Source organism: Amblyraja radiata, chromosome 43 (assembly GCF_010909765.2).
Source record: "Amblyraja radiata isolate CabotCenter1 chromosome 43, sAmbRad1.1.pri, whole genome shotgun sequence".
In the NCBI taxonomy this organism is placed as follows: domain Eukaryota; kingdom Metazoa; phylum Chordata; class Chondrichthyes; order Rajiformes; family Rajidae; genus Amblyraja; species Amblyraja radiata.
In genome coordinates, this window is record NC_045998.1 from 11332104 (window position 1) to 11359117 (window position 27014).

A 27014-nucleotide genomic window follows, 5' to 3' on the forward strand; every position below is an offset into this window, starting at 1 on the left:
CTTGGAGAAAACGTATGCGGGTCAGGGGGAAGAACGTACTAACTCCGTGCAGACAGCACCTGTAGTTGGGATCTGTCGCTGGAAGGCAGCAACTTTACTGCTGCGCCACTGTGCCGCCCGCACACCTTGTTCTGAGGCTCATCCCTTTCATTATGGGATTGGAGTGGAAGTGCCGAATTAGGAAGGAGCAAAATAAACAAAGAGGATTAAGGGATATGGGGTCACTTGTGGAGTAGAAGCCCGTGGGGGAATCTCCCACCCACACTGCCCCAGCAGCACTGTGCGTATGGGCAGAGTGGCATTATATGCTGGGCACCACAAGGTGCAGCAGACAGCAGCACTACGCAACATCACGAGCAACCTGGTCCCCCTCACCCATTCACATCTACGTGAGGACACAGGATTCACAGGAGTCTTGTGTGTGTCTGACCGTGTGTGTGCGTGTGTGTGAGTGTGTGTGTGTGCGTCTGTGTGTGTGTGTGTGTGTTTGTGCCTGTGTGTGTGACTGTGTGTGTGTGTGACTGTGTGCGTGTGTGTGTGACTGTGTGTGTGTGTGTGTGTGACCGTGTGTGTGTGTGTGTGTGTGACCGTGTGTGTGTGTGTGTGTGTGTGTGTGTGTGTGTGCGTGTGTGTGACCGTGTGTGAGTGTGTGTGTGTGTTTGTGCCTGTGTGTGCGTGTGTGAGAGACTGTTTGTGTGTGTGAGGGGGGCGAGCAGGACGAAATAATGAAACGTCTGTGTCCATGATTGTGTTGTCTGTGTGTGTGTGCATGTGTGTGTGCGCACGCGTGTGCCTATATGTGGTATGTGCGTATGCCTGAGTGTCTGTGTGTGTTTATGCCCATGTGTGTGTGTGTGTGCTTATACCTGTGTGTCTGTGTGTGTTTATGCCCGTGTGTGTGTGTGTGTGTGCTTATACCTGTGTGTCTGTGTGTGTTTATGCCCGTGTGTGTGTGTGTGTGTATGCTTATACCTGTGTGTCTGTGTGTGTTCAAGTGGATGCAATTGCATGTGTTTCAGTGTGTGTGCGTGTACACTTATTTGTGTGTGTGTGTGCGCATATGCATATACCTGTGTGTGTTTGTGTGTATACCCGTGTGTGTGCGCACCTATCTGGAGTGTGTGGCTGTGTGTGCCTATGTGTGGGTGCGTGTGCGTGCCTGTGTGTGTGTGCGTGCGTGCCTGTGTGTATGTGCCTATGTGTGTGTATATGCCTATGTATGTGCGCGTGCGTGCCTGTGTGTGTGTGCGTGCATGCCTGTGTGTATGTGCCTATGTGTGTGTATATGCCTATGTGTGTGCGCGTGCGTGCCTGTGTGTGTGCTTGTGTTGTGTGTGTGTGCGTGCCTATGTGTGTGTGTGTGCGCGTGCGTGCCTGTGTGTGTATATGCCTATGTGTGTGTGTGTGTGTGTGTGTGTGTGCGTCTGCACGGCGTGTGAGGTGCGGGTGAGAGACAGCCTTGAGGACGGAGCCAAATCACGAGGGTTTTTGCAGCCTGCGTTGATTGATGAACAAAATATATATTTTGAATGAACAGTAGAACACAGCGGAATCGGTGTAACAATTTTAAAAAAAAACACAGAAACAAGCCCGAGCTTCCAGTACAGCAGCCGGCCAGACGACAGGGTAGACAACGGCCCTGGGGCAAGGGGTGGGGGGTGCAGGTTGAAACGTCTGTGGGGGCTGTGTGGGGAGGGGACAGTTGCGGGGGTGGGAGTAAGTAAGGGGGCAAAGGGAAATGCGAGGGGGGTGGGAGGGTGGCTGGGGAAGCGGGCAGCATGAAACGTCTGTGGGGGGCTGTGTGGGAAGGGGTACGGGGCAAATGGAAAAGCGAGAGGTGGCGGGCAGGATGAATTGATGAATCGTCTGTGGGGACTGTGTGGGGAGGGGAGGCGAGGCACAGGGAAGACTGTGGCCCTAGGGGGTTAGTAACGGGGCAAGGGGAACGGGTGAGAAAGGGGGAGCGGGCAGGCTGGGAGGAGGTAGGTAGGGGGTGCAACTCCTTGTCTATCATCGCCACTGGGAACCAAGTCAGCCTAAGGTCCAAACCAGGCCCTGTAGGGGGTTGGGGAAAAGCGGGAGATCCCCAGACACTGGGCGTTTGATAAAGAGGTGACGCCAAGTGTCTCCCCACCCCCCCCCCCACACCCGCCCCATGTACGGGAGGTTGCAATTCCTCAACGGGGGAAAATTGTTGGAGAATCTTCACGGGGGAGACTTCCCAGTCAAACAGCAACCCCCACCACCCAAACCCTACCCTAGTTGCGATGTGGTCTCAGCATCTCGAGGGGAAAGTCGCCCCGGCTGCTCACCTTGAGAGTGGGGATCGAGCAGGGTCGACAACTTCCCACCGACAGGTAAATGAACCCACGCTAGGAGCTGAGTGTGGGGATCTCCCGCCGCTGTGTGGCCCACAGCCATTTAACCCGTTCATCTCCTTCCCGGAGCCTCCGTGAGAAACAGCTGGCAAATATCTTGGCTCCCCTTCACTCTAAAGCGTCCAGAGCTGTGTCCCTCCCCCCCCCCTCCCCCTCCCCCCCTGTGCTGGAATTTGATCGCAGATACGTTGAACGATTACAATAGGAGAAATATTTCCCAATGTGTTGCTTCTCCCAACAACTCCCCCCGGCCCCTCCCTGTCACCACCAAAGTATAGAAACATGTGTACTGGCGTGGCATAGGTTACAGCTGTTGGTCGACGTGCTTTAAGGCCATCCTGGAAGAGCCACATGCTGGAAGTACTACAGGTCACTGACTATAAGAAGGGGTTGGTGGATGTGTTTCCTGCTGCAAACTGTCCTGGTGGGGCTCCAGTCTGCGGAGAGAAAGCAGAGGGTGATTAATCCACCGTGTACACAGTCACACACAGAGCAGGAGTGGCCTGGGACCAGCGGTAAGCACATGCTGGCTTACACCAAATTATTACTAAATCGATGAAAACATTAGCGGGGTGGAAGATTGCAACCTTCACGTGGTCCGCCCTGTTTCGACTAATGCAATCAACTCGACGTGCACAAACGGAAGAATGGTGGCCGATTAGGAAAGGGGAGATGCAACGAGACCTGGGTGTCATGGTACACCGGTCATTGAAAGTAGGCATGCAGGTGCAGCAGGCAGTGAAGAAAGCAAATGGTATGTTAGCATTCATAGCAAAAGGATTTGAGTATAGGAGCAGGGAGGTTCTACTGCAGTTGTACAGGGTCTTGGTGAGACCACACCTGGAGTATTGCGTACAGTTTTGGTCTCCAAATCTGAGGAAAGACATTCTTGCCATAGAGGGAGTACAGAGAAGGTTCACCAGACTGATTCCTGGGATATCAGGACTTTCATATGAAGAAAGACTGGATAGACTCGGCTTGTACTCGCTAGAATTTAGAAGATTGATGGGGGATCTTATAGAAACTTACAAAATTCTTAAGGGGTTGGACAGGCTAGATGCAGGAAGATTGTTCCCGATGTTGGGGAAGTCCAGAACAAGGGGTCACACAGTTTAAGGATAAGGGGGAAGTCTTTTAGGACTGAGATGAGAAAAACATTTTTCACACAGAGAGTGGTGAATCTGTGGAATTCTCTGCCACAGAAGGTAGTTGAGGCCACAGTTCATTGGCTATATTTAAGAGGGAGTTAGATGTGGCCCTTGTGGCTAAAGGGATCAGGGGGTATGGAGAGAAGGCAGGTACAGGATACTGAGTTGGATGATCAGCCATGATCATATTGAATGGCGGTGCAGGCTCGAAGGGCCGAATGACCTACTCCTGCACCTATTTTCTATGTTTCTATCAAATAGCACAAGTTGTCCTACAACTTTAGGCTGTGCACGCCACACGAAAGAAGAAGAAGAAGAAAACATAAGCGACGCACTGGTGCTGGTTTCAGACGGGCTCTCCTTACAATGCTATGTACGACAGTGATCGCAACTTCTCATCAAGTGTGCATAGCCGTTGGCCGCTAGGAGCTCATCAGCCCAAAATGGTGGAATATCTCAGTAGGACAGGCAGCATCTCTGGGGAGAAGGAATGGGTTGACGTTTCGGGTCGAAGTGTGGAAGTGCCACCCATACCTTAGACACTAGACAATAGACAATAGGTGCAGGAGCAGGCCATTTGGCCCTTCGATCAATGTGATCACGGCTGATCATCCCCAATCAGTACCCCGTTCCTGCCTTCTCCCCATATCCCGACTCCGCTATTTTTAAGAGCCCTATCTAGCTCTCTCTTGAAAACATCCAGAGAGCCGGCCTCCACCGCCTGAGGCAGAGAATTCCACAGACTCACCACTCTCTGTGAGAAAAAGTGTTTCCTCGTCTCCGTTCTAAATGGCTTACTCCTTATTCTTAAAACCTTCTCACCACAGGTAGGTTCACAAGTGATGGGAGCAGAATTGAGCCATTCCACCCATCAAGTCTACTCAATCACGGCTGATCTATCTCTCCCTTCTATCCCCATTCTCCCGTCTTCTCCCCCAAGCCCCTGACACCCGCACTAATCAAGAATCTCACTATCACTGCCTAAAAAAGTATCCATTGTTTGACTAGGCCTCCATGGCCTTCTGAGGCAATGAATTCCCCGATGCTGCCTGTCCCACTGAGTTACTCCAGCATTTTGTGTCTGTCTTCTGGGCCCACAGAGTCCGCGCGGACCAGCGATCCCCGCACACGAGCACTGTCCTACACACACTAGGGACAATTTACATTTATACCGAAGCCAATTAACCTACAAACCTGTACGTCTTTGGAGTGTGGGAGGAAACCGAAGATCCCGGAGAAAACCCATGCAGGCCACGGAGGGAAAGTACAAACTCCATACAGACAAGCACCCGTAGTCGGGATCGAACCCGGGTCCCTGGCGCTGTAAGGCAGCAACTCTACCGCTGCACCACCGTGACGCCCATTAAGGTTAAGCAGGAAGGAAGCGGGTTGTCACACCTACCATGAACGGGTTGCTGGGAGCTCCACCTCCTTGTATCAATGGCCCCATTGGTCGCTGCATTACTTTGGGCTGCCCGAAGGCAGCAAATCCAGCTCCTACACAACACACAAGAGACAGGCCATTTAACACACACTCGGGGAACACCTCAAAACACAGGCTCTCTTTATTCAGACCACACCGAGCACGGTAGAATTATTCAAGACTAACTCCTTCATGATAGCAAGGATCACCTCAGATCACACTACATCATCTCTTAGACTGGAGAAGACCCACAGCCAGGGAGAGCGTACAGACTCCATGCAGACAGCACCCGTAGTTTGGATCGAACCCCGGGTCTGTGAGGCAGCAACTCTACCGCTGCGCCACCGTGCCGTCCGAGAGACAGAGAGTGGCTCCAGCATTTTGTGTCGGTCTTCTGTACTCAATACACGGGCCGATGAAGGCCAATGTGCCCATTCCAGCTTGACGTTAAGCTCTGAACTGCAATATACTAATATTATAATAATTATCTATATTACTAAAACTAAGATCTTGACCGCTTTCAACTTTTTGTTTCGTGATTTCCGAGAGAACGCCGCCACTTACGGCGGTCATTTTTGGCCACCTCGCTCAGAGTCCCCCTCCACCAGATTGGACTGGAGGATTTTTTCCCATCGATGAAAAGTCAGAGAGTTATTCGTGTTTTTTAAAATGTCGCCATTCTCTCTGCTGCCCCCGCTGGCAGCAGGGGGTAGGGACTATAAGGGGATCAAAGGGTATGGAGAGAAGGCAGGTACGGGATACTGAGTTGGATGATCAGCCATGATCATATTGAATGGCGGTGCAGGCTCGAAGGGCCGAATGGCCTACTCCTGCACCTAATTTCTATGTTTCTATAAAGCCCGGAAGTGTCGTGCCTCACTCAGTCTCTGCGAGACAGAGGAAGCGAGAGGCTCACGGCTCTCTGAGCTGCCAGCCCATTAATCCATTCGTCCCACAATGCCCATACTCGCCCTCTGGAAACAGTCCCTTCGGCCCACAACACCCATACTAGCGCTCCAGAAAGCCCCCCGCCCACTGGCCAGCAATATTGGAATTGTGGAGAGGTGGAATATTGCGTTGGGGTCCAGCCCTCCCGTGTAAACATGGGACCCAATGGGTCCCACTTAGTCTAGTTATAGCTATATATATATATATATAAGTGTGTGTGTGTGTACTTGTGAGTGTGTGTATATACAGTATAGACACTGATCCTTTTTTTCTCCCTCGTTTATTATATTGTTGGCCCCACAGCAGAAGCGTCACACCACGGGGCTGGGAACTGGAAGTATCCTGAACTAATTCTGCTACCACCATCATCTATTGCGACAAGTGACGGCTCCCACTAATTGTCGACGGAAGCTTGCGTCCTTTTCAGGACGGACGATGACAGCGAGGTCAACGTTTGTGACAAGATGGACACGAAAAGAAGAAGAAGATCTTTGCTATAACACGGTGCCCCGAGCAGATCACAATCGCTCCAATTGTAGATACAGAGGTAGGTAGGTGGGTGGGTAGTAGATATAGTTATAGGTACGTCTGAGGATCAAAGTGGAGCGTCTTACCATTGTGCTGCTGAGCGAAGGCCTGTTGCTGCAGGAAGGCCTGTTGCTGGGCAAACGCATGCTGCTGCTGGCTGTATCCTTGCTGGACGGGGAACGGCTGCTGCTGCTGCTGCTGCGGGTAGGACTGCTGCTGGCCAAAGGCCTGGTGCTGCTGCTGCTGCTGCTGAGGGTGAGGCTGCTGCTGCTGTTGCTGCTGCTGCTGCTGCTGCTGCTGCTGCGAGAACGGGTGCTGCGGGAACCGGACAAAGCCGCCGGGGACGGCAGTGGGCGCCACGGATCCGTACGCGGTCTGCACTCCGTACACTGCAGGGAGAGCGAGAGGAGGAGGAGGAGGAGGAGGAGGCGTTAGTTTTCAAGAGAGAGTTCGATTTAGCTCTTCGGGCAAACGGAATCAAGGGATATGGGGAGAAAGCAGGAACGGGGTTACTGATTTTAGATGATCAGCCACGATAACATTGAAACATATAAGATTGTTAAGGGCTTGGACACGCTAGAGGCAGGAAACATGTTCCCGATGTTGGGGGAGTCCAGAACCAGGGGCCTCACACACACAGTTTAAGAATAAGGGGTAAGCCCCAGAACACTCGATGGCACCTGTGGCTTCTTACAGCAATGAGCACAACACAACACAACACAACACAACGCCACAGGGCTGTTGAGTTGAACTGGGGGAAGTGGTACAAACCCGTTCTGATCTCCATCCTGAAACATGGCTGTCAGTTTAGAGTCATCTTAGTTTTAGACACAAAATACTGGAGTAACCCAGCGGGACAGGCAGCATCTCTGGATGGAAGCAATGCATTCCTTCTACCCAGAGATTCTGCCAGTCTTGCTGAGTTACTCCAATCATCTTAGTTTAGTTTAGTTTCAGAGACACATCGCGGTAACAGGCCTTTCGGCCCACCGAGTCCGCAGTCGACCAGCGGTCCCCACACACGAACGCTATCCTACACACGCTAGGTACATTTTACAATTATACAAAGCCGATTAGCCTACAAACCTGTACACCTTTGGAGTGTGGAAGGGAACTAGAGATCCCGGAGAAAACCCACGCAGGTCACAGGGAGAACGTACAAACTCCGTACAGACAGCACCCGTAGACAGGATCAAACCCAGGTCTCTGGCGCTGTGAGGCAGCAACTCTACCGCGACACCACTGCGCTGCCCATAAGGCTCCTTAGTTTAGTTTAGAGATAGAGTGGAAACAGGCCTTTTATCAACGCACTGAGTCCCTGCTGACCATAGATCTCTCATTCAAACACACTAGTTCTATGTTATCCCGTGCCAACCATCGATCATCCATTCAAACACATTCTATATTATCCCGTGCCAACCATCGATCACCCGTTCACACTAGTTCTATATTATCCCGCATTCGGATCCTACACACAAGAGGCAATTTACAAAAGATAATTTGCCTACAATTCTTATGGGAGTTGGGAGGAAACCAGTGCACCCTGAGGAAACCGACGCGGTCACAGGGAGAACGTGCAAACGTCACGCACACACACACACGCACTGACAGCACCCGAGGTCAGGATCGAACCCGAGTCTCCGGCGCTGTGAGGCAGCAGCTTTACTGTTGCGCCACAGTGCCGTCGCATAGCACGGTGGGTGCTCCGGTTTCCTCCCACACTCCAAAGACGTGCAGGTTTGTAGGTTAATTGGCTTTGGTAAAAAAAAATTGTAAATTGTCCCTTGCGTGTAGGATAGTGCTAGTGTACGGGGCGATCGCTGGTAGGCGTGGACTCAGTAGAATTATATTTTGCATTCTGTATCTTAAGGGTCTGTCCCACTTGGGGCGTCATTAGCACATCACGCAGGCGGTGCGCGAAGATTTTGTGAATCCCAAAATCCTGGGGTGCCGCGCGAAACTGCACGTCACCATGTACCATGCGCTCGTAATGCACGCATCACGTATGTCGTGACGCGTAAACGATGTCACGTAAATGACACGCAAATGACGCTCAAGTGGGACAGGCCCTTTACTCTTCGCTCTATCTATCGTGTTTGAGTTTGGTTTTATTATATTTATGTATAGTATTATCTGATTCAATTTAGTTTAGTTTAGCGATACAGCGTGGAAACAGGCCCTTCGGCCCACTGTGTCCGTGCCGACCATCGATCACCCATGCACTAGTTCTATCCTACACACTCGGGACAATTTAGGAAGACAATTAACCTACAAACCCGCACGTCTTCGGAATGCGGGAGGGAAGCGGAGCACCCGGAGAAAACCCATGTGCAAACTCCGTACAGACAGCACCCCACGTCAGGATCGAACCCGGGTCTGGCCACTCCCTCTTCTCCCCTCTCCCATCGGGCAAAAGGTGTAGGAGTGTGAAAAGGCCCACCTCCAGATTAAGGGACAGTTTCTTTCCAGGTATTATCAGTCAACTGAGCCATCCTACTGCTTACAGAGAGCAGTCCTGAACTACTATCTACCTCATCGGGGACCCTCAGACTATCTTTAGTCTGAAGAAGGGTCTCGACCCGAAACGTCACCTATTCCTTTGCTCCATAAATGCTGCCTCACCCACTTTTGGCAGTTTCTCCAGCGTTTTTGTCTACCTTCGATTTTTCCAGCATCTGCAGTTCCTTCTTAAACACTCGGACTATCTTTAATCGTTCCTTACTGGCTTTACCTTGCACTAAACGTTATTCCCTCATCACTGCGAACGGCTCGATTGCAATCATGTATTGTCTTTCCGTGGCTGTTTGGCCCACACAACAAAAGCTTTTCACTGTACCTCAGTACACGTGACAATTATCTAAACTGAACTGCAAGGCAGCAACACTAGCGAAGTGCCACTGTGCCACACATTTGATGGGATGGCACGCAAAACAAAGCCTTTGACTGTACGCCGGTGCACGTGGCAATACTAAACCTAAACCGTGGAGGTTTTGCCGAGAGGCCTAGCAACAGAGATGACTTGAAGCACCAAAGACTTTACACAGACAGGAAAGCGAACACAATTCGATTGGAACACTGCACAACGTACAAAATACAGATCAAAACATACGTGGTTGTTAGAAGCAGAAATATATTAAACCTTTCTTAAAAAAACAAAGTACTATTTAAAAATTCAGTGCGCTGCAAAATAGTTACAAGGGAATTAAAGTCGACACATTTAAATTAGTCTTTGCTTTAAGTTCCACAAGGTCGGGAAGCGGTAATTATTTTAGCACACCATTACAAAACGCAGTCACACCTCAAGCGACGAAGCAGAACATATTCAGGGTACTTTGCAGCGAGAATGCTTCATAAATACCTGAACTTCTCAACAGATCACAGATTACTGAAGGTTACACTGGAGAAGGTTGCAAAAGATCTCATCCTGTAAAGGAGCAGGAAATGCAGGGGTCTGAAGAAGGGCCTCGACCCGAAACGTCACCCATTCCTTCTCTCCAGAGATGCTGCCTGTCCCGCTGAGTTATTCCAGTATTGTGTGTCTTATCTTCGGTTTAAACCAGCATCTGCAGTTCCTTCCTACACAGGAAATCACTGACAGCAGGTATCTGGATGTCCCTGTTATAATGGTGGTTACACACAACCGATTGCTATCCGAATCGTGATGGAACGGTAGCGAATGTTGACAGTTTAATTTAGTTAGAGATCTAGGCGGCACGGTGGCGCTGCGGTAGAGTTGCTGCCTCACATCGCCGGAGACCCGGGTTCAATCCCGAATACAGGTGCTGTCTGTACGGAGTTTGTACGTTCTCTCCGTGACCTGCGTGGGTTTTCTCCAGGATCTCCGGTTTCCTCCCACACTCTAAAGACGTGCATGTTTGTAGATTCATTGGCTTGGTATAAATGTAAATTGTCCCTGGTGTGAGTAGGATAGTGTCAGCGTGCGGGGATTGCTGGTCTGTGTGGACTCGATGGGCCGAAGGGGCTGTTTCCCCGCTGTATCTCTACAACTTCAAAACTACAATGAAATACCTCGTGGAAACAGACCCTTTGTCCACCATGTCAGTGCCGACCAGCGATCCCCGCACACTAGCACTATCCTACACACACTGTAGGGACAATGAACAAATTTTACCAAAGCCTATTCACCTGGTAGCCTGTATGTCTTTAGAATATGGGAGGAAACCGGAGCACCTGGAGAAAACCCACGCAGATCACGGGAAGAATGTACAAACTCCGTAAAGACAGCACCCGTAGTCAGGATGGAACCCGGGTCGCTGGGGTTGTAATAGCCCCGTCCCACTGTACGAGTTCATTCAAGAGTTCTCCCAAGTTTGCCCTGATTCGAACTCGGAGATTTACGGTAATGGCTGCTCGTCGGTACTCAGGGCTCTCGTGGACATTTTTCAACATGTTGAAAAATCTTCACGAGTCTTCCGCGTTTCCCGAGTACCCGCCGTTAGCGTTACGAACCCGTAAGACACGTCCCCGAGCTCCGACGTACCCGCTACGTACATTCTACGTGCTTCCACGAGTTTGATTTTTTTTAAAACTCGGGAGAGCTCTTGAATGAACTCGTACAGTGGGACAGAGCTTTTATGCAGCAACTCTACCGCTGCGCCCCTTCTTGCCATCGTTACAACCATAAAGATGAATATCCAACAATCGCCTGTAGGTAGTTTTAGTTGAGTGATACAGCACGACAACCTCGGCCCATCAAGTCCACGCCAACCATCCATCACCCATCCAGACTAGTTCCACGTAATCCCACTCTCTACACATTTGCGGCAGTTTCTCCGAGGGTCAATTAACCCACAAACCTGCACGTCTTTGGGGCGCGGGAGGAAGCCGGAGTACCGGAATACCAGGCCACGACCTTCACACTGAATGGAAGAGCTATGGGGGAAGGGGTGTTGTAGAGCAGAGGGAGCTAAGAGTGCAAGTGTATTGATAAAAATACATCTCTTGATGCTCCTGAACACATCATCAGTGATGTAACCTGGGGTCATTGGGTGTTTCGGGTCTTTCAACATCAGACACCCTCGCCCAGGCGACCCAGTTGATCAGACCACGACTTGTGTTCAGGTGGCATTCGTTCCTCCCCATTGACCTCCTCTCCTGATCCAGAGCCATCGCGAGGCCTTCTCCGCTGCCTCTGTGGTGTTCTTGATGGCCTTTCTCCTCGCCACTCTGTTTATGCCCAGTGCACTCAAGGCTTTGTAGAGCGATGGCCCTGCAAAACCTCTGCAGCCAACCTCGATACACCTTGCCTTCCAGCCCTGCTTGCGGCAGTCTATGACCAGCTCTTCATACTTGGTCATCTTCTTGAAAGTGGTGTCTCAGGTAGATAGGGTGATCAAGAAGGGTTTCGACACATTGGCCTTCATCAGTCAGAGTAGTGAGTATAGAAGTTGGGAGGTTATGTTACAGTTGTACAAGACATTGGCAAGGCCACATTTGGAGTATTGTGTTCAGTTCTGGTCAGCTTGTTATATGAAAGATGTTAAGCTGGAAAGGGTGCAGAAGATTTGTTTTGGAGGATGTTGCCAGGACTCGAAGGCCTGAGATACAGGAAGAGGTTGGGCAGGATAGGTCTTTATTTCTTGGAACATAGGAGGATGAGGGGTGATCTTACAGAGGTGTATAAGATCATGAGGGGAAGAGTTGGGGTAGATGCACAGTCTTTTACCCAGAATAGTGGAATCAAGAACCTGAGAAGATAGGTTTAAGGTGAGGGGGAAAGTTTAATAAGAACCTGAGGGGCAACTTTTGCACAGTGTATGAAACATGCTGCCAGAGGAGATATTTGAGGCAGGTATTATCACTGCCTTTATAAGACATTTGGACAGGTACAAGGATAGGACAGGTTAAGAAGGATATGGGCCAAATGCAGAGAGGTGAGTCTAGCCAGTCAGAGTAAGAAGGGTCTCGACTTGAAACGTCGCCAATTCCTTCTCTCCGTGGATGGTGCCTCACCCGCTGAGTTTCTCCAGTATGTCTACCTTCGATTTTACCAGCATCTGCAGTTCTTTCTTAAACAATATTGAGTATAGAAGTTGGGAGGTCATGTTGTATTGGTGAGACCGCATTTAGAATATTGTATTTAGTTCTGGGCACCATGTGTGAAAAAGTTAACATGGTGGCTAGAACTGAACACAATACTCTAAATACGGCCTCACCAATGTCTTATACAACTGCAACATCAACCCCCACCTCTAACACCTTTCTTCAGACTTGGTCTTAAGACTTCAGATTGAGTCTGAAGAAGGGTCTCGACCCGAAACGTCACATATTCCTTCTATCCCGATGCCGCCTGTCCCGTTGAGTTATTCCAGACATCTTAGTTTAGTTTAGTTTAGAGATACAGCGCGGAAACAGGCCCACCGAGTCCGCAGCTGACCAGCGATCCCTGCACATTAACGCTATCCTACACACACTAGGGACAATTTACAATTTTACAAAGCTAATTAGTTTACAATCCTGTATGTCTTTGGAGTGTGGAAGGAAACCAGAGAACCAGGGGCCACAGTTTAAGAATAAGGGGTAAGCCATTTAGAACGGAGATGAGGAAACACTTTTTCTCACAGAGAGTGGTGAGTCTGTGGAATTCTCTGCCTCAGAGGGCAGTGGAGGCAGGTTCTCTGGATGCTTTCAAGAGAGAGCAAGATAGGGCTCTTAAAGATAGCGGAGTCAGGGGATTTTTGGTTATATTCTGAGCGCAGGTATATGGGACTAGGGGAGATTATGTGTTCGGCACGGACTAGAGGGGTCGAGATGGCCTGTTTCCGTGCTGTAATTGTTATATGGTTATATGGTTATATGGTGTTATATGATATGTGGAGAAGGCTTGAACGGGGTACTGATTGGGGATGATCAGCCATGATCACATTGAAGGGCCAAATGGCCTACTCCTGCACCTATTGTCTATTGTCTATCCCGGAGAAAACCCACACAGATCACGGGGAGTACGTACACACTCCGTACGGACAGCACCCATTGCCAGGATCGAACTCGGATCTCTGGCGCTGTGAGGCAGCAACTCTACCGCCCATGCCCTGCCAATAAGGCATCTTAGTTTGGTTTAGAGATACAGTTTGGAAACAGGCCCATCAAGTCTACTCCGCCATTCAATCATGGCTGATCTATCTTTCCCTCCTAACCCCATTCTCCTGCCATCTCCCCATAACTCCCTGTCACCTGCACTAATCAAGAACCTATCTATCTCTGCCCTAATAATATCCATTGATTTGGCTTCCACAATCTTCTCTACTGGAGTTCTGGAGATTTTGTTACCTTCAAGGCGTTATATAATTCGACTGGATCAAGATCGATTCGAGTAATCACTTCGGAAAAATATCTGTAATTTAGTGCAAGTCAGTGCTTTGAATGTGTTTGAGTTAGTGTAGTTAAGCTTAGAGATGCAGCATGGACCTTTTCCCTGTCGGGTCTCCGTTGTCGTTGGGGCCTAGCACCGTGGAGCGGCCTCCAACCTGAACGACCCGGGGGCGCGGGAGACTGCGCTGCGGACTAGTCACCATCGTGGGGCTGGCCGGCCTCGGAACGTGGGGAGCGGTGGTGACTCGCTGCTGCGACTCGACTCCTGGGGCTCGGAGGCTCCAGCAACGCAGCCGCAGGTCCGGTGGACTGGGACATCGGGAGCTCGCGGGTCCGGGGGGAGAGAGAGACCGCTTCCAGGAGCTCCCGCAACGCGACTTCTCCAGCCCGTGTCGCGGGGTTGCAACGACCCGGAGCGGGGAAGTACATCACCCAGCACGGCTTCATGGCCGTGGGACATTCCAGCGCCCGCCGGGGGCTCCAACTTCGAGACTTCTAGACCGGGAGCGGGGCCGTAAATCGCCCGGCACGGCCTAAAATGGCCGTGGGACTTATCATCGCCCGCCTGGGGCTTGGACATCGGGAGAGACATGGAGAGCAGGGGAGAAAAAAAAAGTTTTTTGGTGATATTAAGTTTAGTTTAGTTTAGAAAGGAAACCGGCCCTTCGACACACTGAGTCCGCGCTGACCAGCGATCCCCGCGCATTAACCACCAGGGACAATTTACATTTACACCAAGCCTATTAACCTACAAACCTGCACGTCTTTGGAGTGTGGGAGGAAACCGAAGATCATGGAGAAAACCCACGCAGGTCACGGGGAGAACGTGCAAACTCCGTACGGACAGCACCCGTAGTCAGGATCGAGCCCGGGCTCTCTGGCGCTGTGAGGCAGCAGCTCTACCTGCTGCACCACCGTGGCACCCAGTTAACTAATCTCACTTTATCGCCTCAGTCTGGGCAAGGCTTTACAATTTGCATCAATAGCTACTGAGGTTTAGGTGGTGAAGAGGAGGTCAAAAGGAGGATGAGGGCTCTGGGGAGAAGGCAGGAGAATGGGGTTGAGAGGGAAAGTCAGATCAGCCATGATTGAAAGACAGAGTAGACTCGATGGGCCGAGTGGCCTCATTCTGCTCCTGTGACTTGGGACTGCCGGCTGCTCCACAATGGGGAGGCGAGTGGAGGGGGAAGAGAATTTAGAAAAAGGCTGGTAAGTGAATGTTTTTTAAAAAGGAGAGCTTTTCTTGAATGCCAATGGAAGAGAGACTGTGAGGACTCACCTGGTGCCATCCCGTTGGTCTGGAAGGGATTGGTAGAAGCTGATTGCGCCGTGACAGTAGGAGCAGCAAATGGATTACTGAAAGCTGAAATACAGGGCAGAAAGAGGGAAAATATATATATATATATGCGTTAAAGGTTAATGCACTGTGAAAAATGCCTCTCAGCAAGGAGGATGGCTGAGCTTCTAGTGACCCCAGATGGAGGTATACAGTTTGGGTTGCCAACTTTCTCACTCCCAAATAAGGGACAAAAGGTCAAAATACGGGACAAATTCCCCACGGCAATTCGTTGACTGACTGGGCCGTGGCTGGGTGAATGATGAGTTGGCCCCGGGTGCTGGACTGCACACAAAGCCCAGCCGGAGGGCCAGCTGAGGAGTTTTGGCCCGCGCGACGTCGCACGCACAGTCCAGTGCTCCGTCCAACTCGTGAACCGACGATCGGCTGTGAGAAGGAGGGGTGGTGGTGGTGTCGGCGGTCAGCGAAGGTCCGAAGGTCGGACAGCTGGCCGGGCTGCCGACCGACCGACGGGGCTACGGGCGAGGCGCTGCTGCTGCTGCTGCTGCTGATGCACTTCACGGGCTGCACTTCATCGGGACGGGTGAGGCGGGGTCCGACCCGACTCCCCTCGACCCGAGTAGTAGCGGTCAAATACGGAACAAACCAATTTAGCCCAATATACGGGATGTCCCGGCTAATATGGGACAGTTGGCAACCCTAGATACAGCGTGAAAACAGGTCCCCCTCACCCTAAACCTATGTCCTCTGGTCCTCGATTCCCCTACTCAGGGCAAGAGACTCTGTGTGTATCTACCCGATCTATTCCTCTCATGATTTTGTACACCTCTATAAGATCCACCCCTCATCCTCCTGCGCTGCATGGAATAGAGTCCCAGCCTGCTCAACCTCTCCCTGTAGCTCAGGCCCTCGAGTCCCAACAACATCCTCATAAATCTTCTCTGCACTCTTTCTAGCTAGACAATATCTTTCCTATAACATGGTGCCCAGAACTGACCGCCATACTCTAAATGCGGCCTAACCAACATCTTATACAACTGCAACATGACCTCCCAACTTCTATACTCAATACTCTGACTGACGAAGGAACAAAGTGCCAAATGTTTTTTTGACCACCGTTTCTACCTGTGGTGCCATTTATAAAAATAATAATAATAATAATAATACATTATACTTATGGGCGCCTTTCAAGGACTCTCAAGGACACCTTACAAAATTTAGTAAGCAGATTACAAAACATGTAAGTGGAATGAAACAAAACAAAAAAAAATATAACAACAAAAAATAAAAAATAAATAGTAAGGACATCAACAATACCCAATGCAGAGAGAGAGCAGCGGCAGCTAATCGCGCTAGCGTTCACTCTCCCTTCCGGCAGCCATCTTGGAAACGGAACAATCAAAACATATTTTAACATTGAACATCCACCATAGTGACTCCTACACACCCCTCACAGTGGTGGAAGGCAAAATAAAGTTCAAGTCCTTCCCCAAGCTCTTCCTCGGTCGTGGGCCTCGAGCCCCCGTTGACGGGACGATCTTGACTCCCATAGCCGGCGTTCAGGCCCTCCGCGTCGAGGCGCTCCACTCCCGCATCGGGGGGATGTCAGCTCCCCCGCGCCGGGCGATCGTATCTCACGTCGGGGCTGGTCGAACCCTCCGCGGCATTGGGGCACCTGACTCGGCCTCACCCGAGACTGCGAGCCCTTGATGTTAAAGTCTGCGGTGGTTACGGTGGGAGGGATCCCAGGCAAGCGACCCGCTCCGATGTTAAATCCGCGCCCTGGGGTGGGGCTCACGACAGTCCGAGGAGGCTTCCAGCTCCAGCGATTGTAGGCCGCAGCACCCGGAGAATGTGATCCCAAAATTGATCACATCTCCGGGAAGGTAAGAACATGAAAAAAGTTTCCCCCACTCCCCTCCCCCCACATAAAACACACTAAAGAACAATAAAACAAACTATAAAAAAAAAAAAATAGCAAAAAGAATGAAAAGACAAACAGACTGCCGGTAGGTCTGCCATCTCCCCCTGTGGCCACATCCAAAAATAGTAACACTCTCTCCCCTCTTTTTTTAAAATAAAAAAACCTTTATTCAATTATTATAAAAAATAATATTTATAAACCAAAACAGTGGTATCGCACCCACCACCATAATACAAAATCACCAACTTATCGAATCACTTTTCAAATAACTATCTTACAATCCTTGTCAAGGATACATTCCACCCCCCGCGGTGCCGGAAATCCCCTAGGGTGCCCGTGGACCGCTCGTAATCCGTCTCCAGTGCCACTCGGGCACGGACGTAACCCAGGTAAAGAGGCAGGCAGCCGACCTGGGCGGTGCCCTATTCCGCCTGGCAACGTGACTCGCGGATGGCCCAGGGGCAACCCAACCAGGGCATCCTCAGTTTTACCCGATCCCTTACGCACAGGGGTGTCAAAGATGAGGACGGTGGGTGTGAGGTGCAGCCAGAAGGCAAGGAGCAACCCCTTTAGATATTGGAACAGCGGCTGCAACCTCACACCCACCGTCCTCATCTTTGACACCCCTGTGACACTCCATATTTACGTGGAACACAAAAGTGGCAGGCGGCTAGCGAGACTGTGAACTGGGCTATAAACAGGTTACACGGGACTCCTCAGCGCAGTGCCTTCCACACCAGGTCCCCGATGTAAAGGGGAACAATCCTTACATAGAGGGGACCCACACGGGGGGACCCCCTCACGACCAAATGGCAACATCACCCTCCACTTTGTGCCTGGGCAGTCCCCCGCTTCCTAGCATTGAAGCAGAGCGGACATGGAGTATGGATTAGCACAACAGGAGCATGGGGCCAAGTGAGGAAACATGACTCGATGTGATCTGTGTATAAACAATACCTCCAAAGTTAGCTGTACTAGTAGCAACAGATTGCTGTGTAGGCACTTGGCTTCCACTCACTGTTCCGGAGATACTGAAAACCAAATGAGAATAGGAGATACGTCAGCAACTGAAACATCTTAACACAAGATATAAAGGGAGCATTAAACACCTTGCAGTCCCTGCACTCACTGTGTGTGTGTGTGTGTGTGTGTGTGTGACAGGATGGTGTAGAGGAGGTTCATTCTGTGTCTAACCCATTTTTTAATTATTTTTTTAATAATACAAATACTTTCATTCAGAAAATAAAAATAAACATATTAACAGTATTAAACACAATCAAAGGCTACCTATTTTGACAGTATACAAACAAACGGACAAAGGATGAATATATCGCCAACTTTATCAACAATACACGCGACCTCCCACGGCGACCAGCGTACACGGAAGGCCTCCAAAGTCCCCGTGGACACCGCGTGTTCTCTCTCTAGGGACTCGCGGGCACGGACGTAACCCCGGAAGAGGGGCAGCTAGCCAGCCAACCCCAATGCGGCCGTCGACTGCCCTGGGAGTGTGTGTGTGTGTGTGTGTGTGTGATGGGACAGTGTCGAGGGTGCTTCTCTCTGTGATTCTGTAAATTACCTACAGTGTGAAGGATAGAACGAGTATATGGGGGATATATTATATATATATATATATATGGAACTAGTATATATGGTCGGCGCCGACTCGGGCTGAACGACCTGTTTCCACGGTGCATGTCTAAACTAAACTAGTGTATGGGGTCTCGTTGGTTGGCGCAGACTCGGTGAGCTGAAAGGCCCCTTTCCATGCTGGAGTGGCACGCTGGTGCCGCAGTAAACTTGCTGTCTCACGGGTGCTGTGTGTGTGTGTGTGTGTGTGTGTGTGCGTGTGTGTGTGCGTGTGTGTGTGTGTGTGTGTGTGTGTGTGTGTGTGTGTGTGTGTGTGTGCGCGTGCGTGTGGAGTTTGTACGTTCTCCCCGTGATCGCGTGGGTTTTCTGCGGGTGCTCCGGTTTCCTCCCACACTCTAAAGGCGTGCAAGTTTTTAGGTTAATTGGCTTAGTTGAAATTGTGAAATTGTCCTTAGTGTGAGTAGGAGAGTGTCAGTGTGCGGAGATCGCTGGTCGACGCGGACTCGGTGGGTTCCACGCTCTAACTGAAAGCACCATGATGGCAGACAAGGTGTGGAGGGAGGGGAGTGACCACACTGTACCTGCTAGTGCCAGCACTGGCATGACTTGAAGGCACTCCAATACCAAAGACGCTGCTGTACTCGCCTCCTGTGTATTGACTCGATGAGGCTGCCGGCTGGCCGGCGGAGGTGAAACTGAAGCTGGACATCTGACCACCTGCTGGGCCGAGAAGGGAACAGGAAAATACAGCTTACACGCTACGAAGGTCATAAGGTCATAAGTGTTAGGGGAAGAGAGGCCACTCGGCCCATCAAGTCTACTCCGTCATTCAATCATGGCTGATCTATCTCTCCCTCCTAATCCCACTCTCCCCATAACCCCTGACACCCGTACTAATCAAGAATCTATCTCTGCCGTAAGAATCTCCATTGAAGGCCTCCACAGTGCTTTATGGCAAAGAATTCCACGGATTCATCACCCTTTGACGAAATTCCTCGTCTCCTTCGTAGGGGGACATTCTTTAATTCTGAGGCTGTGCCCTCTGGTCCTAGACTCTCCCACTAGTGAAAACATCCTCTCCACATCCACTCTATCCAAGCCTTTCACCATTCGGTAGGTTTGAATGAGGTCCCCCCCTCATCGTTCTAATCTCCAGCGAGTACAGGCCCAGTGCCGACAAACGCTCATCATATGTTAACCCACTCATTCCTGGGATCATTCTTGTAAACCTCCTCTGGACCCTCTCCAGAGCCAGCACATCCCTCCTCAGATCTGGTGCCCAAAATTGCTCCCAATACGCCATATGCGGCCTGCCCAGCACCTAATAGAGCCTCGGCATTACATCCCTGTATTCCAGCCCTCTTGAAATAAATGCTAGCATTGCTTTTACCCCACTCTAAACTCAAAATCTCTCCTCTAAACTGCCTCGCATTCCTCTCACTCATAACGGCAATACTGTCATACCCGGCACCAGGTCTAAGGGTTATCACACAGAGCTTACAGGATCTGTCCATGCAAAACTGGCCACAGCTTGCGGCCCCAAGTAACTGGAGACGTGGGAGCAGCAATGGGGCAGCACGGCGGCAGAGTTGCAGCCTCACACGCCAGAGATGCGGGTTCGATCCCGACTGCGGGTGCTGTCTGTACAGAGTTTTAACGTTCTCCCTGTGAACTGCGTGGGTTTTCTCCGGGTGCTCCGGTTTCCTCCCACACTCCAAAGACGGACAGTTTTGTAGGTTAATTGGCTTCTGTGGAATTGTAAATTGTCCCTAGTGTGTGTGTGTAGGATAGCGCTATTGTGCGGGGATCGCTGGTCGGCACTGACTCGGTGGGCCGAAGGGCCTGTTTCTTAAAGATATGAGGGGGGAGTCCCATTATCACTTCAGCCCACATATCCACCCCTCCCAGTGCCAAGGTTAACTGTCACCACAAAACATCATATATCTACTATCTCCTCCCTCCAAGGTCAGTAGCATAACCAACTTGGGGCCCAGTCTGTGTATATTCGACTATTTGATACAATGGGCAGCACGGTGGCACAGCAGTAGAGTTACTGTCTTACAGTGCCACAGACCCAGGTTCGATCCCGGCTACAGGTGCTGTCTGTACAGAGTTTGGACATTCTCCTTGTGACCCGCGTGGGTTTCCTCTGGGTGCTCCGGTTTCCTCCCACACTCCGAAAATGTGCAGGTTTGTAGGTTAATTGGCTTCGGGAAAAAATAGTACATTGTCCCTCGTGTATTGGATAGTGTTAGTGTACGGGGATCGCTGGTCGGCGCGGACTCAGTGGTCCGAAGGGCCTGTTTCCACGCTGTATCTCTAAACTAAACTAAACAATAGTTGTCCCAGGTTACTGCAGAGAAGCCGTAACAAAATCCGACATTGAATTACAAAAGAAGAAACAAGAACACGATTTACGAAAGCTAATTAACCGACAAACCTGTACGTGTTAGTTTGGAGTGTGGGAGGAAACCGGAGCACCCGGACGGAGAACATCCATGCGGTCACGGGGAGAACGCACAAACTCGGTACAGACACCACCCGTGGTCAGGATGGAGCCCGGGTCTCTGGCGCTGTAAGGCTGTGCCGCCGTGCCGGTGATGGATGGTCAAGGTGGGATCGGTGTGCCAAAGGGCATGTTTCCACATTGTATCTTTCAGACATTTCCCTGCAGCTAATCTACACACCAACTGAAGCTTCAGCAGACTCCCCACATCTTTCACCGTCATTTTGTTCTGGTGCCCGTCCACAGAGGTCAGAAGGTCAGAAGTGATAGGAGCAGAAGCCATTCGGGCCATTGTCTACTCCGCCATTCAATCATGGCTGATCTATCTCTCCCTCCTAACCCCATTCTCCTGCCTTCTCCCCATAACCCCTGACACCCATACTATTTATTTCTGTCTTAAAAATATCCACTGATGGCCTCCACAGCCTTTTGTGGCAATAAATTCCGCATTCACCACCCTCTGATTGAAGAAATTCCTCCTCATCTCCCTCCTAAAGGAAGGTCCTTTAATTTTGAGGCTGTCGCCTCTGCCCTCCGTGAACTTATTAATAATAATAATCGCAATGATCCCCGCTCATTAATACTAATCTACACACACACACTAGCGACAATTTATTATTATACCAAGCCAATTAACCTACGAACCTGTACCTCTTTGGAGTGTGGGAGGAAACCGGAGATCCTGGAGAAAACCCACGTGGGTCACGGGGAGAACGTACAAACTCCGTACAGACAGCGCCCGTGGTCGTAATCGAACCGCTGTGAGGCAGCAACTCTAACGCTGCGCCACCGTGCTGCCCATTCTCCCCGTAACCTTTGACGCCGTGACTAATCCTGGCGGCAGTTGGCACTCCACTTAAAGAGTAATACAGAACGGAAACAGACCCTTCGGCCCAACTTGTCCATGCTGTCCAAAATGCCCTATCTAAGCTAGTTGCCCGCATTTGGTTTGCGTATGGTCCATATCCCTCTAAACCTAATACCGTCTAAGTGTCTTTCAAATGTTGTTATAGTTCCTGCCTCAAGTACTTCCTCCGGCAGCTCGTTCCACACACCCACCATTCTACCAATAAGCACCACTTCAGAACAAAACTATACAGATTACCATTTAGATTTATCATACTCCCCTTTTACTTGTCAAACATTGTCCCACCCACAGGATTTTCAGCATCGCTGGAGAGAATTAGGGGTGGCACGCTGATGCAGCGGGTTGAGCTGCTGCCTTACAGAGCTTGCAGCACCAGAGACCCGGGTTCGATCCCGACTACGGGTGCTGTCTGTACGAAGTTTGTACGTTCTCCCCGTGACCACGTGGGTTTTCTACGAGATCTTCCACACTCCAAAGACGTACAGGTATGTAGGTAAATGGGCTTGATGTAAATCTAAATATTGTCCCTAGTGTGTGTAGGATAGTGTTGATATGCAGGGATCGGCGATGGGTTGAAGGGCCTTTTTCCACTCTGTATCTCTAAACTAAATTAAAGAAGGTATGCGTAGGAAAGAACTGCAGAACCTGGTTTAAATCGAAGGTAGACACAAAATGCTGGAGTAACTCAGCGGGGCAGGCAGCATCACCAGAAAGAAGGAATGGGTGACGTTTCGGGTCGAGACCCTTTTTCAAACGGATGTCAGGGGAGTGCGCGGTACAGAGATAAAATGTAGTCAGAGACAGTAAGCCTGGTCTGAGAACTGGGAAGGGGAGGGGATGGAGAGAGAGGGAAAGCAAGGGTTACTTGAATTTAGAGGTCAATCTTCATACCGCTGGGGTGTAAACTACCCAAGCGAAATATGTGGTGCTGTTCCTCCAATTTGCGTTGGGCCTCACTCTGACAATGGAGGAGGCCCAGGACAGAAAGGTCAGTGTGGGGACGGGAGGGGGAGGGTTAAAGTGTGGAGCAAGCGGGAGATCGGGTTGGTTTAGGCGGACTGGGAGGAGGTGTTGAGCGAAACGATCGCCGAACCTGCGCTTGGTCTCGCCGATGTACAGGAGTCTGGAACAACAATCTAAACTATGGGTGGGTGACGTTTCGGATGGAGACCCTTCTCCAGACTGGCTGGGCAGAGGGAGATGGATTACAGCACAGCAGGGTGCCATTAGCCCAGCCTCTACACGGAGATACTCCTCCTCCTCCACAACAAAGCAACTTTCTCCGCAGCCTTGCAAACTCTTCTTCGTCATGCTTTTATCCAATTCGATCTTGAAGTCCACAATATAACCTGCCGCCACCATACCTGTGCGCTGCTTCGGCAAGACCAGCAGCATCGTCAAGGACCAGTCTCACCCCGCTCACTCCCTCTTCTCCCCTCTCCCGTCAGGCACATGTGAAAACGCACACCTCCAGATGCAGGGACAGTTTCTTCCCGGCTGTCATCAGGCAACTGAACCATCCTATCAACAACTCGAGAGGGGGTCCTGACCTCCCATCTACGCCATTGGGGACCCTCGGACTATCTTGAATCAGACTTTACTGGACCTTATCTTGCACTAAACGTTATTCCCTTTATCATGTTATCTGTGTACTGTGGACGGTTCGATTGTAATCATGCATGGTCTTCCGCTGACTGAATAGCACGTAAATAAAAAGCTTTCCACTGAGACTCGGTACACGTGACAATAAACTAAACAACACTAAACTGCAGGAAGTGTGCTGCAGATTGCAACAATACGATGCACAAAAACCCTCTTCCTCACGTCACCCTGAACTCTCACCCTCTTCACATTGTCTCAGAGACCTCCAGTGTTTGACCACTTCACCAAAGGGTACCGTCTGATCTTATAGAGGTGCGTAAAATCACGAGGGGCATTGAGGCCTGAGCTATAGGGAGAAGTTGGGCAGGCTAGGTCTTTATTCCTTGGAGTGTAGGAGGATGAGGGGGTGATCTTATAGAGGTGTATAAAATCATGAGGAGAATAGACTGGGTGAATGCACAGAGTCCTTTTTCTCAGGGTAAGGGGATCCATAAGCAGAGGACAGAGGTTTAAGGTGAGAGGGGAAAGATTTAACAGGAAACTGAGGGACTTTTTTTCCACACAGAGGATGGTGGGTATATGCCCATGCCCCATCTGTACTCGTCCCACCTGCCTGCGATTCACCCATATCTGTCTAAAACCTTCCTGTCCATGGACCTGTTGTAGCACCGATCTCAACGACTTCCACTGGCAGTTCGCTCCGTACACCCACCACTCTCTACGTGGAAACGTTGCCCCTCAGCTTCTTACTAAATCTTTCCCCTCTCACCTTAAACCTATGTCCTCTGGTTCTCGTGATGTGGGAGGATACTGGAGCACCCGAGGAAGCCCACGTGGTCACAGGGGAGAACGTGCAAACTCCACAGGCACGGACAGCATCTGGGGTCAGGATGGAACTTGGACCTCTGGCGCTGTGAGTCAACAGCTCTACCCGCTGTGCCACTGTGCCGCTCTCACAAGACTGTCAGTGTGAGAAACATAGAAACATAGACAATAGGTGCAGGAGTAGGCCATTCAGCCCTTCGAGCCTGCACCGCCATTCAACATGATCATGGCTGATCATCCAACTCAGTATCCCATCCCTGCCCTCTCTCCATACCCCCTGATCCCTTTAGCCACAAGGGCCACATCTAACTCCCTCTTAAATATAGCCAATGAACTGTGGCCTCAACTACCTTCTGTGGCAGAGAATTCCACAAATTCACCACTCTCTGTGTAAAAAATGATTTTCTCATCTCGGTCCGAAAAGACTTCCCTCTTATCCTTAAACTGTGTGACCCCTAGTTCTGGACTTCCCCAACATCGGATATAATCTTCCTGCATCTAGCCTGTCCAACCCCTTAAGAATTTTGTAACAGCCCAGCATTGAAGGCTGCCCTCCCACCCCATGGTGAAAAGAGGTCTCATCAGCCTTTAAACAGCACTTATTTACATGCAATGCAGATTGTTAAGGGTTTGGACACGCTAGAGGCAGGAAACATGTTCCTGATGTTGGGGGAGTCCAGAACCAGGGGCCACACACAGTTTAAGAATAAGGGGTAAGCCATTTAGGACGGAGACGAGGAAACATTTTTTCACACAGAGTTGTGAGTCTGTGGAATTCTCTGTCTCAGAGAGTGGTGGAGGCCGGTTCAGAGAGCTAGATAGAGCTCTTAAAGATAGTGGAGTCAGGGGATATGGGGAGAAGGCAGGAACGGGATACAGACTGGGGATGATCAGCTATGATCACATTGAATGGTGGTGCTGCCTCGAAGGTCCGAATGGCCTACTCCTGCACCTATTGTCTATTGTACCGGGACTAAGTGACCTCTAGGTGGGTTGGCGGCGCGACCGACGTCGCAGCGGCCTCTGCAGTCCGTCTGTCTTTATTTTATTGTCCTGTTGAGGGTATAGTTTGTGGTGGGTTTTTGACTGTGTATGTGTGGGGGGCGGGGGGGTGGGTGGGGGAAACTTTTAGATCTCTTCCCTGTACGGGGACCCGACCTTTTCCCTGTCGGGTCTCCGTTGCCGTTGGGGCCTAGCACCATGGAGCGGCCTCCAACCGGAACGACAGCTCAAGTCACGGAGCCGGCGGAGCTGCAGACCTACCATCGTGGAGCTGGCCGGCTTCGGAGTGTGGAGAGCTGCGGTGGCGCGCGGCTGCGACCCGACACCGGTGGATGGTGACACCGGGAGCTCGCGGGTCCCCGGTGGGAGACCGCTTTGCGGGGCACCGGCAGCGGCGACTTCTCCCGCCCGAATTGCGGGGTTGAGAGTGACCTGGAGCGGGGCCTCACATCACCCGGCGCGGCTGTAAATGGCCGCGGACTTGCTAGCGCCCGCCGGGGGCTCCAACATCGGGACCCGGAGCAGGGCCTTACATCGCCCGGCGCGGCTTTAAGTGGCCGTGGGACTTGCTAGCGCCCGCCGGGGACTTTGACTTTGACTTCGGGAGAGGAATGGAGAGCAGGGGAGAGACAAGACTTTGCCTTCCATCACAGTGAGGAGGAGATTCACTGTGATGGATGTTTGTGTAAATTGTGTTGGTGTGTGTCTTGGTTCTTTCCTTGTATGACTGCAGAAACCAAATTTCGTTTGAACTTCATGTGAGGTTCAAATGACAAATAAACGGTATTGTATTGTATTGTATTGTGAGGTCCACATACACGAGGGGACCTGGCTCCGATGCCTTTGATCAAAATGACAACAAGAAGCGGCACAGTGGCGCAACGGTAGAGTGGCTGCCTTACAGCGCCAGAGACCCGGGTTAGAAGCTGTCAGTACGGAATTTGTACGATCTCCCCGTGACCACATGGTTTTTCTCCGGGTTCTCCGGTTTCCTTCCATTCTCTGAACACATACAGGTTTGTTGGTTAATTGGCTTCGGTAGAGACTGAAGTGGCCCAAGTGTACAGGGTGATGCGAGTGTGTGGGGATCGCTGGTCGGGGCGGACTCGGTGAGCTGAAGGGGCCCGTTTCCACGCTGTATCTCTAAACTAAACAACACTGTGCAACAGGCAAGACAAGGTGGCCAAACGTAGGTGACAACACGTGTAGGAAGGAACTGCAGGTGCTGGTTTACACTGAAGATAAACACAGGATGCTGGAGTAACTCAGCGGGCCAGGCAGCATCTCTGGCAAAAAGGAATAGGTGACGTTTCGAGTCAAGACCCTTCTTCAATCCTTTTCTTTCATCTCTGTCCGACCATCTGCCTATCTAAACCCCCACCCCTCCTGTGTTTGTCTGTTACCTGCCACGCTTTGCTCTATCCCTCCCCTCTTAGACAATAGACAATAGGTGCAGGAGTAGGCCATTCGGCCCTTCGAGCCATTCAATGTGATCACGGCTGATCATCCCCAATCAGTACCCCGTTCCTGCCTTCTCCCCATATCCCCTGACCCCGCTATTTTTAAGAGCCCTATCTAGCTCTCTCTCTCCCCCCCCCCCCCCCCCCCGAATCAGTCTGAAAAAGATTCCCGACCTGAAACGT

General features: G+C 50.8%; 1 protein-coding gene across 10 annotated transcripts in view; it reads right to left on the reverse strand.

Moving 5' to 3' along the window:
* Positions 1-1500: 1500 nt before the first annotated feature.
* LOC116968056 (arf-GAP domain and FG repeat-containing protein 1-like) overlaps positions 1501-27014 on the reverse strand; it is a 94780-nt gene continuing 69266 nt past the window's right edge. For 6 of the 10 annotated variants that reach the window (XM_033014677.1, XM_033014680.1, XM_033014682.1 and 3 more), the window contains 6 exons: positions 19150-19288; positions 17936-18009; positions 15037-15120; positions 6512-6814; positions 4929-5023; positions 1501-2815 (listed from right to left, as the gene is read on the reverse strand). In XM_033014677.1, coding sequence (XP_032870568.1) covers positions 2756-2815; positions 4929-5023; positions 6512-6814; positions 15037-15120; positions 17936-18009; positions 19150-19288 — 755 coding nt within the window. In that variant the 3' untranslated portion in view covers positions 1501-2755. The remainder of the gene's footprint in view (positions 2816-4928; positions 5024-6511; positions 6815-15036; positions 15121-17935; positions 18010-19149; positions 19289-27014) is intronic. The other 4 variants (XM_033014685.1, XM_033014679.1, XM_033014681.1 and 1 more) reach the window with 3 other exon arrangements.